Genomic DNA, 15,567 nt, shown 5'->3' with positions numbered 1-15,567 from the left:
AGGGCAGGGGTGTGAGGGACGCACAACCCAAAGCTGAAGAGTCGGGGGCGCGGGGACAGCGGGCAGAGCGCCAGGCAGCACCCGCTCCCTCCCAGGCAGGCCAGGGGCGAGCGGTGCTGCCAGATGGGGACGCGGGAGGACGTGCAAATGGGAACTGTCCCCACGGCATCCTCGGAGGAGAACGGCGCCAGCAGCCAGGGCTGTCTGGCACACTGAGGAGGTGCAGGTGCGGGTACAAACGTGTGGGGAGGAGGGCAACCCAAGCCTCAGCAGGAGGGTTTTTCGGGGGAGGCTGCGGCAGCGCTGCGATGCGAAGACGTGGTTGGAGGTCTCCGGTGCAGCGAGGCCGGGCTGGCGGGCATCTGTCCCCCTGTGCCTCACCTGGTTTGCCCTGACCCGTGACTGGAGCCAGACCTGTGCGTGCCCCGAAGCTGGGGACACCTCGGAGGCAAGAGGGACATGTTGCGCAGCATCCCTCGGCCACAGTGATGCGGGGAGTTTTTGGGACATGCGCTTTGCTGGGGTTCCCTGGGTGGGAAGCAGCGACAGAGGGGGCAGACGCTGGGAGGGACAGTGTCGGTGCCTGTGGGCTTAAAACACTTTACCTTACAGTGGGCTTTCTGCAAAAGCTGACTGAAAGTTTTTTTTCTTTTCTTTGCAATTTTGTACTGATAAACCAGGCTCCCTGCCAAAGTTTTATGCTCCAGGCCGTACCATGTGTGAAGTTAGGGCAGAACCCAAGAACGAAAAACAGAGGCCAATGGACTACAAAGTCTTTGTCGTATTGCAGTGCAGGCCATGTACACCTCGCTCCCAAATTTTGACTGCATCTAAAAATTGATGCCTATTTAGCAATCGGTCTTCCTTCAGGAAATAGTAACCTCTTGAGCCATAAGATTTTTTAGGCCTCGGAGATCCACTGTCCCCAAAGTGGAGATGACCATGGAGGCGGTACTCGTCTTGAGCAAATTTGGCATCCACTTTGCTTGCCTAGATCCCAAATCAGTAGCCTTCCGAGGGGGGAAGGGGCACTGGATGAACTCCATTCCCACTCATTAAGACCTGAAGGATCGGGGCTGCTCTTCTGTCTCCCTCCTTTTCTCCAGTCGTCTCAACCCTAACCATCACAGGCTGGAGCAGCCACTGGTGACGCCTCTGCCACTTGTGTAAAACACCCGAGTTACCGGTTCCCCCGAGGGACGGGTTCTCCGGCCCCAGGCACCTCAGCCATGCCGGTTGTGGGAGCGGCAAGAGCCCTGCCTGGCCCCAGCATTGCCAAGGCATTGGGGCCACCCCGCTAAAGGCCTGATCCCCTGCACAGGGCTCTCTCTGCAGGGCCAGAAATGTTACGCTGTAAATACGGTGGGAAGCCATTTCTTTGAATATCTGATTTTTACCCCCACAATTTCTCTTGACACTTCCACTGCTTTAAAATTATTTGCCCCCTCTCCATCTTTACTTTTCTGTGCATTGTTTTTCTGTGGCAGTCTTTTTCTCTTAATTGGCTTTGCTTCTGTAAAGGACTTTCCATAATGGTTTCCTTCAAATTGTTCCATTTCAAAGTTTTCCCTTTATTTCAAACTTCCTAGTCTCTATGTGACTCTGCCGTGTGGTTTCTAAGCCTTCTTTTGCTTTACAGCGTCCCTTTTCTGTGAGGCAGTTTCCCTTGAACAGCTCTACAGTGGTGATAGCATGAAAAATCTCTGTATCCCTCTGTGTCTCTATACGGAAGTCTAAAATATCAGTGAGAGAAAAAGCAAGCATTTTTTAATATGAAATAAGGGGTATTTATTTATAGGGTATTCGTTTTCAGAAATTCCCTAATAGCATGAAGAGAAACCTTGCCATTTTATAAAAAATACGTGCTTATTTTTCTTCATATGTTCTAATTATACCACAGACTTGGCACAAAAAGGACAAGCATTTATTTCTGTGCCATGTGCCCAGAACAGCTACTGCACGACCATCGTCCTGCCAGGATTTGGTGCTGGGAAGGTGCAGCCTGATGGTTAGAGGCAGGGTGCTCCTGCTTTTAGTGGGGGCTGTTGTGTGTGGCCGGGGCTGCAGGTCTCTGAGTCGGGATGGGTTTACGCCTTGACTCACCGTCAGAGAGTGGTGTAGTGTTATATATATATTCTGTTACAGGTATTTGGGAGAGCACATCTCCTGAAGTCCTCTCGAGCGGATCCTTTTCAACGCAAACACTCGATTCCTGGAGCAGTTTCACGCGTGTGGCAGTGGGGCTGATCGGAAGCCCACCAAGACCAGCGAGCGCCTTCCTGCTGGTACTCAGTCAGGCTGTAACCGGATTTAAAAAAGTGACCTACATCTTTTGCTCCATATCTCAGGCTGTCTTTGTGTAACCCTCCATAGGTGGTCTAAGTTTACCACGGCGGTGTGAAAACCTGAATCCATGAGCAGTGGTGGGTCTAGCTATTTAAACTGCTTTTTGTCCTGGTTTCAGAACTGTGAGCAAGACTTGCACTTACCAGTTTTGTCAGCAGAACTAAGCTGGTGGATATTTTCTTTGGTGACTGTTTTTGCTTCTGGTTCATGGCTACACCAGCAGCAGCTACGGTGAGGACCAGCAAAAGAACGCTTTAGCAGATATTCCTGATTTTGCTTACTGGCTCGGGTTTGCTAGCCTGTCAGAAGTGGGTTTTGCTTTCCAGTATAGTTGTGTTTAGACTGAGAGGCCTTTTCAAGCTCGGAAGTTTTGCCAGTGGATTTCAGCCCTTTTTGAATTTCAGATGCAGGGAGATACAGAGGGGCTTTCTACAGCTGTGTCTTGCCCTGCCGCTGATCCTTTGCAGGGGCAAGGTCGTGCCAGTCAGCCACCACCAGCACGGGGTCGCTGGGAAAAGCTATAGGACTGCAAGAGAGTCCTTGTATCTCAGTTCTGTCAGCCAAAACTTTTAATTTAGCACGGGGAAGGCCACAGGTGCTGCTAGGTGTGCCACCCACTTCTGTCAGCCTGTAGGGTGGAGGCTGGGTTTCCCACAGGGTGCGGCTGGTGAGAAGCGCAGGGAGCTGCGGTGGTTTCTGGGGCTCGAGCAGATCAGCCAAGCAGAGCGTACCCGGGATGCAGGAGCTGGGCAGCGGTGGACCGCATACAAGGCAGCAGCGCAGCGCAGGACCCGAGGCCAGCGGGCAGCAGTGTCTGGTTCTGCTTCTTCCAGCTGGCAGAGGGATTATTTCAGCGTAAGGGAGTTCCCCGCCGCTCTGCCATGCAGCCCTCCCAGCGAAGGGCACAGCGGTTCATCCACCAAGTGGACGTAGCAAAAGCACTAGCGATTCGTGGTTGTTTATAATAGGAGTACCACGCATTATGCCTGAATTTTTTTAACTGTGGTATCATGAGAAAACTTTCTGGAATGAAGAGAATATTGTGTTAAAGTGCCTCCTGAATCAAACTCTTTTCTCATACGGCAGTTTCTCGTAAGGTAGAGATGATGCTCCCAGAGAGAGCAGGATGGGACAACTGGAGGTCTCTTGGTCACATCTTCCAAGAGCATCAGACTATCATCTTTTTGTTAGATGCACGCTATTGGGGATGCAGGGGCGTGTGGTTGTTTCTCAGTGACTCATGGTGGTTAATACCAAAGCACTTAATCACATCAGTGTTTTGAGCTGCTGGTTTTACAGCCAGGTGCTTGCTGCCATGAGTTAAGGTCTCATAAATTAGGCCTTTATATATCCTGCAAAACATTAACAGGTTTCCTCTCTCTGCACACTCTTCATTCATTGCTACCTAACAGCAGAGAGCAATTTAGCTCCCTGCCAGTGTATTTTAGTAAGACAGCAAATTGTCTCTGTTTACTTAAGCTATATAATTCAGTAATTGTGCTGCAAATCTTGGCCAAGTTCCTGAATAGTTAGGGCCTAAAAACAAGCTCTTAAATTTATATTTAGGTTCCTAAATAGAAGGTCTGATTTTTCAAGTATTGTGTCCATCCTGACTCTTGCTGACTTTAGAAGTCAATAAGCATTTTTTTAGAAGTCAATAAGCCTTTTGAAAATCAGGCCTGCTACTTATTCCAACACTTTTATGGGGAAGACAAACTATGTTTTAGACTCCTTTTAATATTTGTCTTCGTAGTATTGAAGTGCCTGTTTTATTCCCTGCATTGCAATAATTCCTAGTGGAGCTTATTCTTGTTGACAAACTATCAATTTGGATTGATTAAAATGTCCAGTTAAAAAGTTGCCAGCAAGGTTGCTATGTGAAATCTTTGCTGGAAGATGAAGAGATACACAGAATAAGAATATTTCTGGCAAGTCACTGGGTTGGGTTTTTTTGGGTTGGTTTTTTTTATTGTTGGTTTGTTGTTTTTTTTTTTCATAAAAGGGCAAGCTATAAATAACCATCTTTCATCTAACATATGCTTCGCTGCCTGTGCCTGACAACAAACATGAGTGAACTAGGGTTCATCAGAAATGCTGATTTTGTCCTCAGTATTACTGGGAGCTCCTCAGTGCCTCTTGGTGAGGTTTTTTCTCCCATGTGTCAGTGCAATAAGGCTTCCTTTCTCTATATAATTTCCAGGAAAGTCTGATTCATTACTTCAGAGGCTGAGCTAGATTCTTTCCTCTGGACCATTTTAAAAGAAATCATTTAAGCCTCAAATACTTATGCTGGCTGCAGCAGCAGATGTGTGAAAGAGTGGGCATTTGCTTTGCTTCTTGCTGCTCATCCTCGAGAAGAGGAGGCTCTCCTTAATCTCTGGGCTCAGAAGCATGGCGGAAGGACTTTTTGACATAGGATAAAACAATGACAAAACCATTCCTGTGGAAGCACAGCATGCAGGCGCTTTGGGATGCTTCTGGAATGTGTTACTGGGGATAAGTTACTCTTTCTTTTCAAAAGAAAATCACACTAATGCCTTTAGGGAAAAAAAATCTTGTGTTATGAGGGGAAAGGGAAGAAATTATTCTTGGTAATATTTAAAAGTTGTTAAATTCAGAAGGCCCTGGTATGGGAGGATTTAATAGACGGTAAATCAGCAGAGTGATCTATCACGATTGCAAAAGTGACTTTGAAAGAGTTTCTCATTTTGGTCTCGGAGATCTTTCATTTCTTCTATTCAGATGCCATGATGGATCAACAGTTGCAGCATTTTCAGTAATCAATATGCACTTTTTTTCTCAAATTGGGGCCACCCCTGAGAAAATAATTTTGTTTTGTAAGCATTATTTGGCTGAGACTGACCGTGTGTTTCCATTCCCCTTGCAGAGGCACAGCCATAGCTGGAATTGTTTTCGGTATAGTATTTATAATGGGAGTGATTGCCGGGATTGCCATCTGTATCTGTATGTGCATGAAGAACAACCGTGGGACTCGAGTAGGGGTCATCCGAACTACGCACATCAACACCATCAGCACGTACCCAGGTAAGGAAGGGGAATGACACCCCTGCGTTCGCGCCTGCGTTCGCGGTAGAAGTCTATCTTTGGGCGGTTAACGGCTCCGCAGTAATACGGGGGGTGTGAATACAGCGGGAGGCCCTTCTCGGTCCGGAGGGGAGCGGCGCGACTCCCCGCTGAGCAACGCGAGACGGCTCAGGGCGTGCGGCGCTCGTCAGCGCGGCGCTCCGCCGGGGCTCATTAACCCAGCTACTCCGTGGGCTAACGAGACCTGGCCGGGTGCCATACCCACACAGCCGTCCGCCTTGCGGTGCCTGCGGTAGCACGTTGAGACCTCGCTCAGGGCAGAGCTGCCTTGTGCAGGATAGACCTTCTCCCTGCACCAGAGGCTGTCCGGCGGCGGATCGGTTCTTCTTCCGACGCGTTCTGGTTCTTGTATTTGCTCTTTTTCACATACGGTCAGGTCCCTTTCATTGTTGGGTGTAAGGGGGGCCCGGCATTCCACAGAGAGGGGAAAACCCGGACGAGAAGGTCTGGGGATCGTAGCGCAAAGGCTTCGAGCGCTGCCCTGTGGAGCCCAGCGCGGCCCCGCTGGCTGGTACTCGGCCAGAGCTCACAGGCCCTGCTGGGCGCTGCGGGGTCCCAGGTGACGCCCGCAAAGGCAGGCGGGCGCCTTTGCAGGGCAGTCGCGGCTCTGCCTCCCGGCAGGGGCTGCTGGCTGGCCTGCGGGGCTGGGCCCGAGCTAGCTCCCTGCCCCCGCCCGGCACCGTGCCTGCGCCCAGAGGAGTGTGGAGCGCGGTGCGGAGATGCCCCTTGGGCCTCGGGCAAGGTGAGCCGAGTGGTGGACGTGCTCAGCGCAGGCTTCCCTGTGGGTTAACGTTCTGGTGCAATGCTTTTTCAGGTGCAGGGCAGCACCAGGGGAGGCACAGAGCCTAAGTCGGATCTGGCACTGAGCTAATAAGCTGTCACAGGCTCTGGGGCACCCCAGGGACAGTAGGGACCCCTCATGGGTCTGCTGCAGTGCAGTTATGCCCATAGGGGGTGGGAACTGTACCCGTGCTAGTTCTGTGCAGAGCCACGCTCTGCACCGCACGTGTCAACTCGCGCCAGTCTAGGATTGGGGTACAGGAGCACCAAAGGTGGTTCTGCACCGAGCCAGCTGGGGTCTGCAAGGCTCGTTTGTCTGGACTCCCCACCACGTGAAGGTGGCCACATTGCTGAAGATCAAAGCTGACCCTGGAAACAGCATAACAGTGTTTATGCAATGCAGCTATGGCTCTGCTTCAGTGACATTCTTAATTACAAATCCAGGAGTGATTGCCTTGGGATAGCATGAGAGTTCACTGTAATAAAAGGCAATGGTGTTTCATGGGTGAGGTCCCCTCATCCCACTCTTAGAGATCCCCTGCCTTTATATTCCCTCCTGTTGCAAAGGTTGCAGCAAACCCCAGATGCATTATGTATACTTATGGGCACAAGCTATGCCATATTTATTATGTGTTACTTTATCGCATTCACTGCTCCCAGCGTCCCTTTTCTCCCTCATGCTCTTACTTTTCAGTTAAACTAAAACCATCTATAATCAGCCTTATCATTGCAATATTGTTTTGCATAGAGAGAGGAGTAATGAAAGAAAACTGCAATACTCTCAGCCATGAAATGCTGAAGAGCTACCTCAGAATCTAATAGTCGCCGCAAGCTGTAAAAACAAGAGCAAAATGAAGACTCCGGGGCTGCAGCCTTCTCCTCCCCAAGTCTGCTCCTGCAGTCACCCACCCCTGTCCCCCACCTCCAGGCAGCTGGACTCCGCACACTCCCGGTTCCTGGTGCAAACGTTAGTTCCAGCAGTTCTTTCTCTCAGCAGCAGCAGTTTTTGGAGAGTGGGGAAGCTCTGAAATGATTTCTGTGTTCCTCGCTGTCATCAACATTTCTGGAGTAAAGACTGGCCTGGCTTTGGCTGCAGGGTTTGCGATCAACCCACCCCCCTGCCATTACCTGTTCCGGACAGGAGCAGCAAGCAAGGGGATGCCCTTCTTTTGGCCTCTGCCACAGCAACAGCTGGGTTTTCAGGGAGCTGGGAGTGCTTTTCATGGCACACTGAGATTTGAGTCTCTTCCCCCATCACAAACGTCCTAGGCTTCTGTTTCCTCTCTGTTCGAGTGCTATTTCACTGCCTGTCTGCTTGAGACATCTAGGGAGGGGGATGCTTTACTATGAGCATCCGTGGTCACGTAAACAGAGACATGAGCAGACTCTGGACCTTAACAGTGACACGGTGACATGAGCGGACTCTGGACCTTAAAATTTGTAGAGACTACTCTAATGGGGCCTTGCTATGGAGCCTTCAGTTCCTACCATGTTATCATTCTGCAGCATTTACTGTCTTTATGATCACTGAATTAATCCATCTTCTCTAAGGTTGGTAGAAGTAGTTGAGAAAATGTTTTCAGCTGTTTGTGAATATTTTTGTTGTTGCCTAAATGCCTGACCCAGTTTACAAACACTGGGCTCTCCTCAGGTGTCTCTGTTGGGGTCACCAAGGCGAAAGCTTTGTTCTTCCTCAGCCCGAGCCCTGGGAACAACCTGGGAAGATGTCCACCGTTTGCCCTGGGATGTGTGATGCTGCTGTGTTTGGCATGGCATGGCATGGCACACATCTCCTGAGGATCCAAAAGGTGTTTGAGAGGTCTTTGGAGATCAGCAAAAGCCCTGGCTGCCCCATCATTTTGAGACAACATAAATCCATGTTGCTGCTGAAGAGGGTGGAAGGGAATGGATCTAATAAAAACCCAACCTTCCTCCCCTGAAAAAGTTTAGTTCTGCCACATCACCCTGGTATCATCTGTCATGTGGCCACTCAAACACTGTGACCAGCACAACATGTCAGGGGGCACACGGCTAAGCAGTGAAGGAAAGGACAATAAGCAAGACTTGCATTGACATAAAGTGACTGTATAATGACAGTCTGAAAAAAAAGTGAGCGCACTGCCAGGAGATTTTACATCTGTTGTATGGAAGTCTGAATGTCAACTAGAAAATACTTGGGGGCCTGCATCTCAAAAAAAGATTTTTAATTATGTCTTCTTTTTTCTCCCATTTCAGTGGCTCCACCACCATACAGTTACGAATACGAAATGGAGTACCCAGCTGACCTACCTCCACCTTATACTCCAACCCCACAGACTTCAATACAGTATCCCCCACCCCCTCCATACCCTGGGAATTCAGGGAAATAATTACACGGCTTCACTGGATATTAACTGCCTGTTGAAACAGCCAGCACCGTTGGGAAAAATATTATCGACTCAGGGACAAATAGGATGGGGTCTGCATCAACACATATGGCCAGGTGTTGAAAAAACCTGGGAGGGTTGCCATGGCTCAGGATGAAGCCATACTGTCCACTCTGGACCATCACGTTTCATGATTAAATGAAGAAACGGTTCCTGTAAGTTACTGCCTGATGAGTAGTGCTTATTAGCATCAGTGCTCAGCGTCGGCTGCAGCCCGTTACAGCACGTGGGAGCGGAGGTTCTCCCATGTAAGAAAGTGCTAGTGGTGCAAATGGTTTGACGAGCTGTTTCGAAAGCACAAAGCACAGCTGCTGGGGCTTATTCTGGGGGAAAACTCCAACTGTTGTCTTCAAGTATGTGTTTACACCTTTCCTTGAAACGAGGGGAATAAGGAAGAACAAGGAAGAGCGAAGCTATTTTCAGTTTCTACTTCAAGCTGATAATACCCAATGCTCAGCTGTGCATGTTGGTCTGATAAGTGTATTACAAAGAGAAGTGCTGTTGGAGTTATTCAATAACCAAAAAATTATGGATATTATTTTTGGCCAAGTGCAGGTTGTTTTAAGTGCCTACTTTCAAATAGTTTGAGACTAGTTTGTGTCCTAAAATGTAAACATAAAGACCATTTTTATGTGTGAATTACACTAATTTATAGCTGATTTACTTTTACCTGGACTTAAATTCTGTATACGTTGGACATATGCTACAATGTCTTTTTTATCAGCAAATGATACTTTGATTTTTTTAAAGAATACTGAATCAGGAAAACTTACAAGTGGGAGAAGAAATACAAACCAAGCATTAAAACATCATAGTTTTTTCTTTCAATTGGATTGTGTAAGGACCTTTTTTAAAACAAAAAATCATATTTTTTACCAGTAATAATGGTAGTCAGCCTAACCAAAGAGCTGAGCAGAGAAACTGTGAGCATCGGAGTACTTTTGAATGTTGTCTTGGGCATTTTAAAACTGTAAGTCACCAAATAATACTTTTTGCATTTGTCACGCACATTGTGCAAAATTACTTAATGTGTGCTGTGTAAAGGGCAGACCTTTATGATTGGAAAAGTTCCACATACTTACGACGCTCACTGTAATTCAGCAGCAGCTATTCGACTTCAGAGTAGAGTCTCCGGTTACGTAAAGCATCATCCTTCACTGGCAAGACTGACACCTTTCTCGGTTTTATGTGCGAACCACAGAGACAGTGCTTCTCTTTGGGGATTTAAAAGTGCTCTTGGTTTGAGTTGAGTGGCTGGGTAGTTTGAGAATGCTGCAGCCAAAATAGCGGAAGGTGACAAAACTCTAGCACCTAGAGTTCGGGACAGCCACAGGGTCAGGTCCGTTTCCGAGGGAGAGACGGCAGGTGACCACTGATTCCTGGAGATCAGAGCACATTTGCATGTTTTCCAGCGTAGCCCTCCTTTTCAGGTGTATCAGTGTGTTAATGAATAAAAAACCGGCTTGCTAAAGGTGGTACCATATCCTGGTGAAGTCAGCTGACAACCTCTCGTCACCCCCCAAGTCTGGTATTTTTGGCATTCAGTCCTGATTCAGGGAAGAACTCAAGCAACCTCTTAACTTTGCCCACAAAAGTTATTCAGAGACTTTCGTGTAAACAAGATCTTCATGACTGTTCTTGGTCAGATTTTGTAATCGAATTTGTCCGTTCCAGGCTGACTAAGCTTAGCCTCTTGAAACCCCACTTGAAAGCGCAAATGGCCTCAGTCCTCGCCACTGTGAGTTCAGAAGGTCTGTGTTGTGGCCCTTGGCCAAACTGAGCCATGAGTCACAGGCCCATTAGCTACCTAGGCATCTGTAACCTGGTCAGGGGAAAACCGAGCTGTGTCACGGGTTTTGGTTGCTGCTGGTTCCTTGGCGTCTTCTCTAAGGAAGGAGAGCTGTATTCTCATTTCTGTCCTAAACATGTCATCTTTACAATTCCTCCTGCTCTGGCCTATGCCCTGTGACGTTTCAGCTGGTACCATGACCTCTCAAGAGATGGAAGTTCCTCAGCTGAAGTCCTCCCATGAAGGGCAGCCTTCTGCGTGTGCTGTTTTGGCAGTTGCCACTCAAACTCGTCTGCTGGGGTATTGATGTGCCTGCCAACATGGTGGCCAGCATGAAGAATAGACTAAGCATAGTTTTCTCTGCAGGAAATCCTGTTTCTGCCGCATCATTCTACACTAGTACCTCAGCACTTTCCAGTTGATCACACAGGATGATATTTCTGTGTCAAAAAGTTACCTATAGATAAAGAGTATTGTCATTTTTCCCATTCCTGTATTTCATTTCTTTGTGCTGAACATGCAGACACACAAATCAGAGAGCAGGTTGTATTTGATGAATCCAGTCTCCTGAAAAATACAGAGAAAGAAAACTATCCTATAGATTGTAAATCTTCCCTCAGAGGAAGAATTTCTCCGGCCGTGACATTTGTCAGAACAAGTTATAAAGCAAGTTTCTTAAATAAAAAGGCATTTCTGGAAAATAACTAAAAGTCTTTGATCACAGAGTCCTCTGTTTTTCAGCTTTGCGACTGCGTGTTGCCTCTGATGATGTTGCGTAAAGGTCACGGTGACTGAAGTACCTACAATGGCTTTATAAAAATTATGGAAATAGCAATTTGAGAATTTCATAGTGATAGCGAGCTAGTTGTTTGATACAGAAACACTAATGGGGATGTTGATTTTAGTATGTTAATTAATATTCTGCAGATCCATATATACTGGGCCATACCAGGCAACGATTTTAATCTCAAAGGACACCACGTCTCTTGTCCTTGGTAAGGGCCCTTACCAAGGTGTTGCCCTTCCAGCAAACCAGGAGAAACTAGTACAGAGCAGCGTATTTTCAGAAAGAGGTGATGATTGCATTGAAAATAAGCAATCAAACCAAGACAGCCAAAGAGGAGGCGAGAGTCAGAAAGATTTATAAAAGTAAAGGAATAGAACGAAGAAGTTGCTCCATAAACAAATGGGAGCATTTGCTAGTACTAAGGTTTTATTAGTTGAGTTTAGTTGAAAAACTTGAAGTGGTGTTATACCTTAAGTGTTATTTTCTTTGTGTGGAAACATGTAGTTTGTTCACCACCTCCATATTCAAAGCTCCTGCAGTGCGGATACTGCCGGCCAGTAGTCATTTATTCTGTTTCACATGAATAGCTGGCAGATGAGTGGGTTAGTACAAAGAGTTTTTACTTAGTCACACCAATTTGTTTCAGTCTCATGCCCTACATCATATTGTAAAGTAAGAAAGAAATACAAAAGTGCAATCTATGGCTGGGAAAGGCCAAACAATCTTGCTTTTCTCGCTTGGCAGTGGACGATATTACTGATCTGGTTGGTGGATGTAGCGTTGCCCTGGGCAGTTCATATACTTGGACCAGATGCTACTTGATTTTCTTGTGGTCTCGGGTTGCTCTGCCTTTGGCTCACAACTTCTAGTTTGAGCTGGAGAGGCAGAGAGGGAAGGTCACCGTGTCGGGAGCACAGGACCTGGTCCCCATGAGCCTTTCTCCTTGCTGTCCGAGCTTAGCACGTTGGCACACGCGCTGTTACGGATGGGAAGCAGCAGGAGTTGCAGGTGCATACAAGGGCACAGGTACTTGCATACGCTCCAATGCCAGTCCTCTTGTGTGCAAAAAACATAAATGCTGTGGGATGTCTTAGTTGTAGCGGGCGTATTTCAAGCCATGATTCATTTCGCAAATTTAATCTGGTGTTTCTTTAACTTTTTTTTCTCAGAAAGAGCTACTTCCAAACCAGTTAACTCTCTCACGGTTTCTAGGGTATATACCGAACAGCAGGAGAAATGCATTTAAGAGCTAATGACCCATTTGGGAGACTTCACAAATTAGGTAATAATCAGTTGGAGGAGTTAAAAGGCCAAGGCAAAGCCAAGGGAAGTTAATGTGCTAGGCTGCCATTACCTAAATGATACACTCCCATGAAAGGATCATTAATGCTATTATAAGCCTTTTTTAATTAATGAAAAATGTAACGATTTGCTTTTTTAATGTTGGTGACTGTGAAAGATGCAGTTTTACCCGTGTACTAGACCAGATTTTCAGTAGTGCTACAATGAAAAGATTAGATTGCTCCATAGAGCACCTGGATCGATATTAACACTGTTCTTGGTATAGCAGAAATAGAGTCTTTCATTTTAAAGCAAATGTTCTCAAGACCCTTTGTGAAACCACGATGATTTTTTTTTTGGAGGTAATGGGCTAGTCCATAAAGCACTGATGGCTTTCTATTAGAACAGTAAATGTTTGGCATTTCTGTATTCACTTTCATCCTGAAAGCTCTTCAAATGCTTTAGTAACTGGAAAAAATAATTATTTTAGTCACCTTGGAATAAAACGCAACAAGTATTTAACGGCACGCAGTAGTAGTATGTAATACCCTAAGGCAGAAACTGCACAAAAGAATTAAGGGAAATTCAACATATTTCTTCAGTTTCACTAAAACGTCAGTGCTTGGACAAAACACCTTGAGAAAATAACGACCAAGACCTTTTATAAAGTGATGCCAACTATTACTTTCCAGTTAGGGTTAGGGTTGGCCTAGTGGTGGTTTTTATATTGCAGCAACATCTGAGGTCCAAAAAGCAGAGCCCCGGTCCAAGCTTGGATTGTCGTGCACCCATTGTAAAAACGCACCTCCCGCCCCGTCACGATGTTGGTGTGCCGCAGGAAGACATGAGCAGAGGACTAAAGAATGGAGGGGTGATGGTCCCTCAATTCACAAAACTGAGAAAGAGATGGGGAAGAACAAAATGCTCACGACTTTTTGGTTCGGCGTGACCTGCAGAGGACGGCTCGCCGGTGCTATTGCCGGTGGCGGTCGCTCCAGGAAGAGAGAAAGCGATGAGCACGGAGCGTGCTGAGGAGCTGCCACGCGATCGGGAGAACAGCCCGGAGAGGGAACCGGGGAGCTCCGGCTCGGGGATCATGTAACTCGAGGTGCTGGAGCAGTAACATTTGTCCAGTTTGCTGTGAAGATTAGATGGTCAGTATTCACACAGCACTGGAAGTGGAAAATGTTAAGTATTTTTGTTACGCACCATTAGTATTCTGCATCCTTGGTGGAGGCTAGGAAAGGGCAGCCTTTGGGTGCCATTTCTTCACAGCGATGACTAAGAATGGACTGAAGCCAACAGAAACAAAAGGAAAGGCAAGGACTTCGGTGTTTCTGAAGAAAGTGGTGGGTTTTTTTGGGGTTTTTTTGTCAGCATAGCATATGGAGCCGGTTCCTTCACGGAGGCGAGCTGGCCGCCTGCCAGCGAGGGCAGCTGATTTTAAACAGCTGAAGCCTGTGGGAGGGGGACTGAAGTGGGAACTGTGCAATGCTGGTTTTCCCCAGGCCCGAGTCTTCACCTGAGCCCTCTGCTCACTCGCAGGAAACATGCTGGGGGAGGCTTCGAGGCAGTTCTTTCTTGCGTTAACGGCAGGCTGGCCACCCGCGCCCGTAACCTTCGCAACACATCGATGGTACATACATTTTCAGGAACGCGGGCAAAACCATTTTTTCATGGCCGGTAAGCAATCCCTAGATTTCTCTCAATAGATCCCGTGTTGTACTGACGGGAAGTCCTCCGCTGCAGGAACTCATCTGGAGGCTGGTACCACCTTTCACCGCTTTACCCAAACTGCCCCGTCTTTTTTATATTCTAGCACATTTACCAGCGGCTCATCTCGTTGCCCTTATTTTACATGCTCCTTCAAGATCCCTCAGGGCTGCCTCCTTATTTTACCGCTGCTTGCCAAGGAGCTTTTCCGCAGAGCGTTGCTCACAGGAGAACGTTTTCCAAGCAGACCCTTCCCCGGCGCCCCGCATCGCCGCCGCCGGGAGCTGCCTGGGCAGGCTGGGCTCTGCAAGGTATCGCACCCTGGTTTTAAACATCGCCTCCTCTGCAGGGGAGGAAGGCCAGCTGTTAGGCAGCTGTCCCGAGATCACCCTCAGCCCAAGCTTTGATTGCAGTGAAACTCCACTCTCTCTGTTTCCAAAAATCCAAATGTGGTCAGTGAATTCAGAAAGAGGAAAGGGAAATGGAAATAGAAGTCATGCCCGCATCTGCTTTCTGGGGTAGCCCGGCTGTGGGGGATGTCTTTTTCCCTGTCCATTGCCAGCTATCGAGTTGATAGCACGTCTCCTCTTCTCGGTTTCTGTTTGCCTTTGCTGTAGAGCATCTTTAACAGGAGGGGAGGGTGTGCTCTGGGCACGTTTGCAGCTGCAAAGCCCAAATGTTCCCAGGGGCTGCTTTGCGATTTCCGTACCTATAGCCTCCTGCTTTGCGTCTGGACCTTTGTGAACGATCACTCAATTGGGAAATTTTTTTATCCTTTTTGTTGAAGTATAATACACTTCCTGGCTTAATTTTTAGGTATCTACTGTCCCTTGGTCATATACAGGCGGTAACTTGTTGGTGACTAGGCTGTGCTTGATGAAACAAAACGTTGATCTGTGGCTGGGAATCCAGTGAACCCATGTAGTGGGACTCAAACTCTTTCATTATACCCTGAAACTTGAACAATAATCGACAGCTACAGGTGATAGAGGTTGTACGGCGGGTTATGCAGAACATCCACAATGGAATAAATCTGTATACTTGTGACTGGCCCTTGTTTGAGGCTGGGTATCGTAGCAGTGAGCCGCTTTGTTCTGGCAACGGGCTTGGGGTGGTTTTATGCTTGCCAAGGCATAAAGGGGTACGAGGGTACCTGCCATTTGTTGACAGCTAAGAGACAAGGTTGCTTCTGTACCTGCTACCTCACATAACAAGGATTTATGAAATCATCTGAGGCTGCCCTTGTCAATTATCATCATCATCATTTCTGCGTTTAAAAAACAAGGCAGAGTTCTTGTGGGCATTCATCAAAGAATTGCTGTGGTAGCGCAGTCTCCACT

The 15,567-nt window shown here is 47.5% G+C and overlaps 1 protein-coding gene across 1 annotated transcript in view; it reads left to right on the top strand.

Annotated features, from left to right (window-relative positions):
* CYYR1 (cysteine and tyrosine rich 1) overlaps positions 1–8,600 on the top strand; it is a gene marked incomplete at both ends in the record, with an annotated part of 56,886 nt that extends 48,286 nt beyond the window's left edge. The window contains 2 exons of the mRNA XM_082008033.1: positions 5,234–5,391; positions 8,467–8,600. Of these exons, the coding sequence (XP_081864159.1) occupies positions 5,234–5,391; positions 8,467–8,600 (292 nt within the window). The remainder of the gene's footprint in view (positions 1–5,233; positions 5,392–8,466) is intronic.
* Between the last annotated feature and the right edge of the window lie 6,967 nt (positions 8,601–15,567).

The sequence above is a fragment of the Phaethon aethereus genome (genome assembly GCF_964289735.1).
Source record: "Phaethon aethereus genome assembly, chromosome: 1".
NCBI lineage: Eukaryota > Metazoa > Chordata > Aves > Phaethontiformes > Phaethontidae > Phaethon > Phaethon aethereus.
This window is presented reverse-complemented; position numbering and strand designations above follow the sequence as displayed.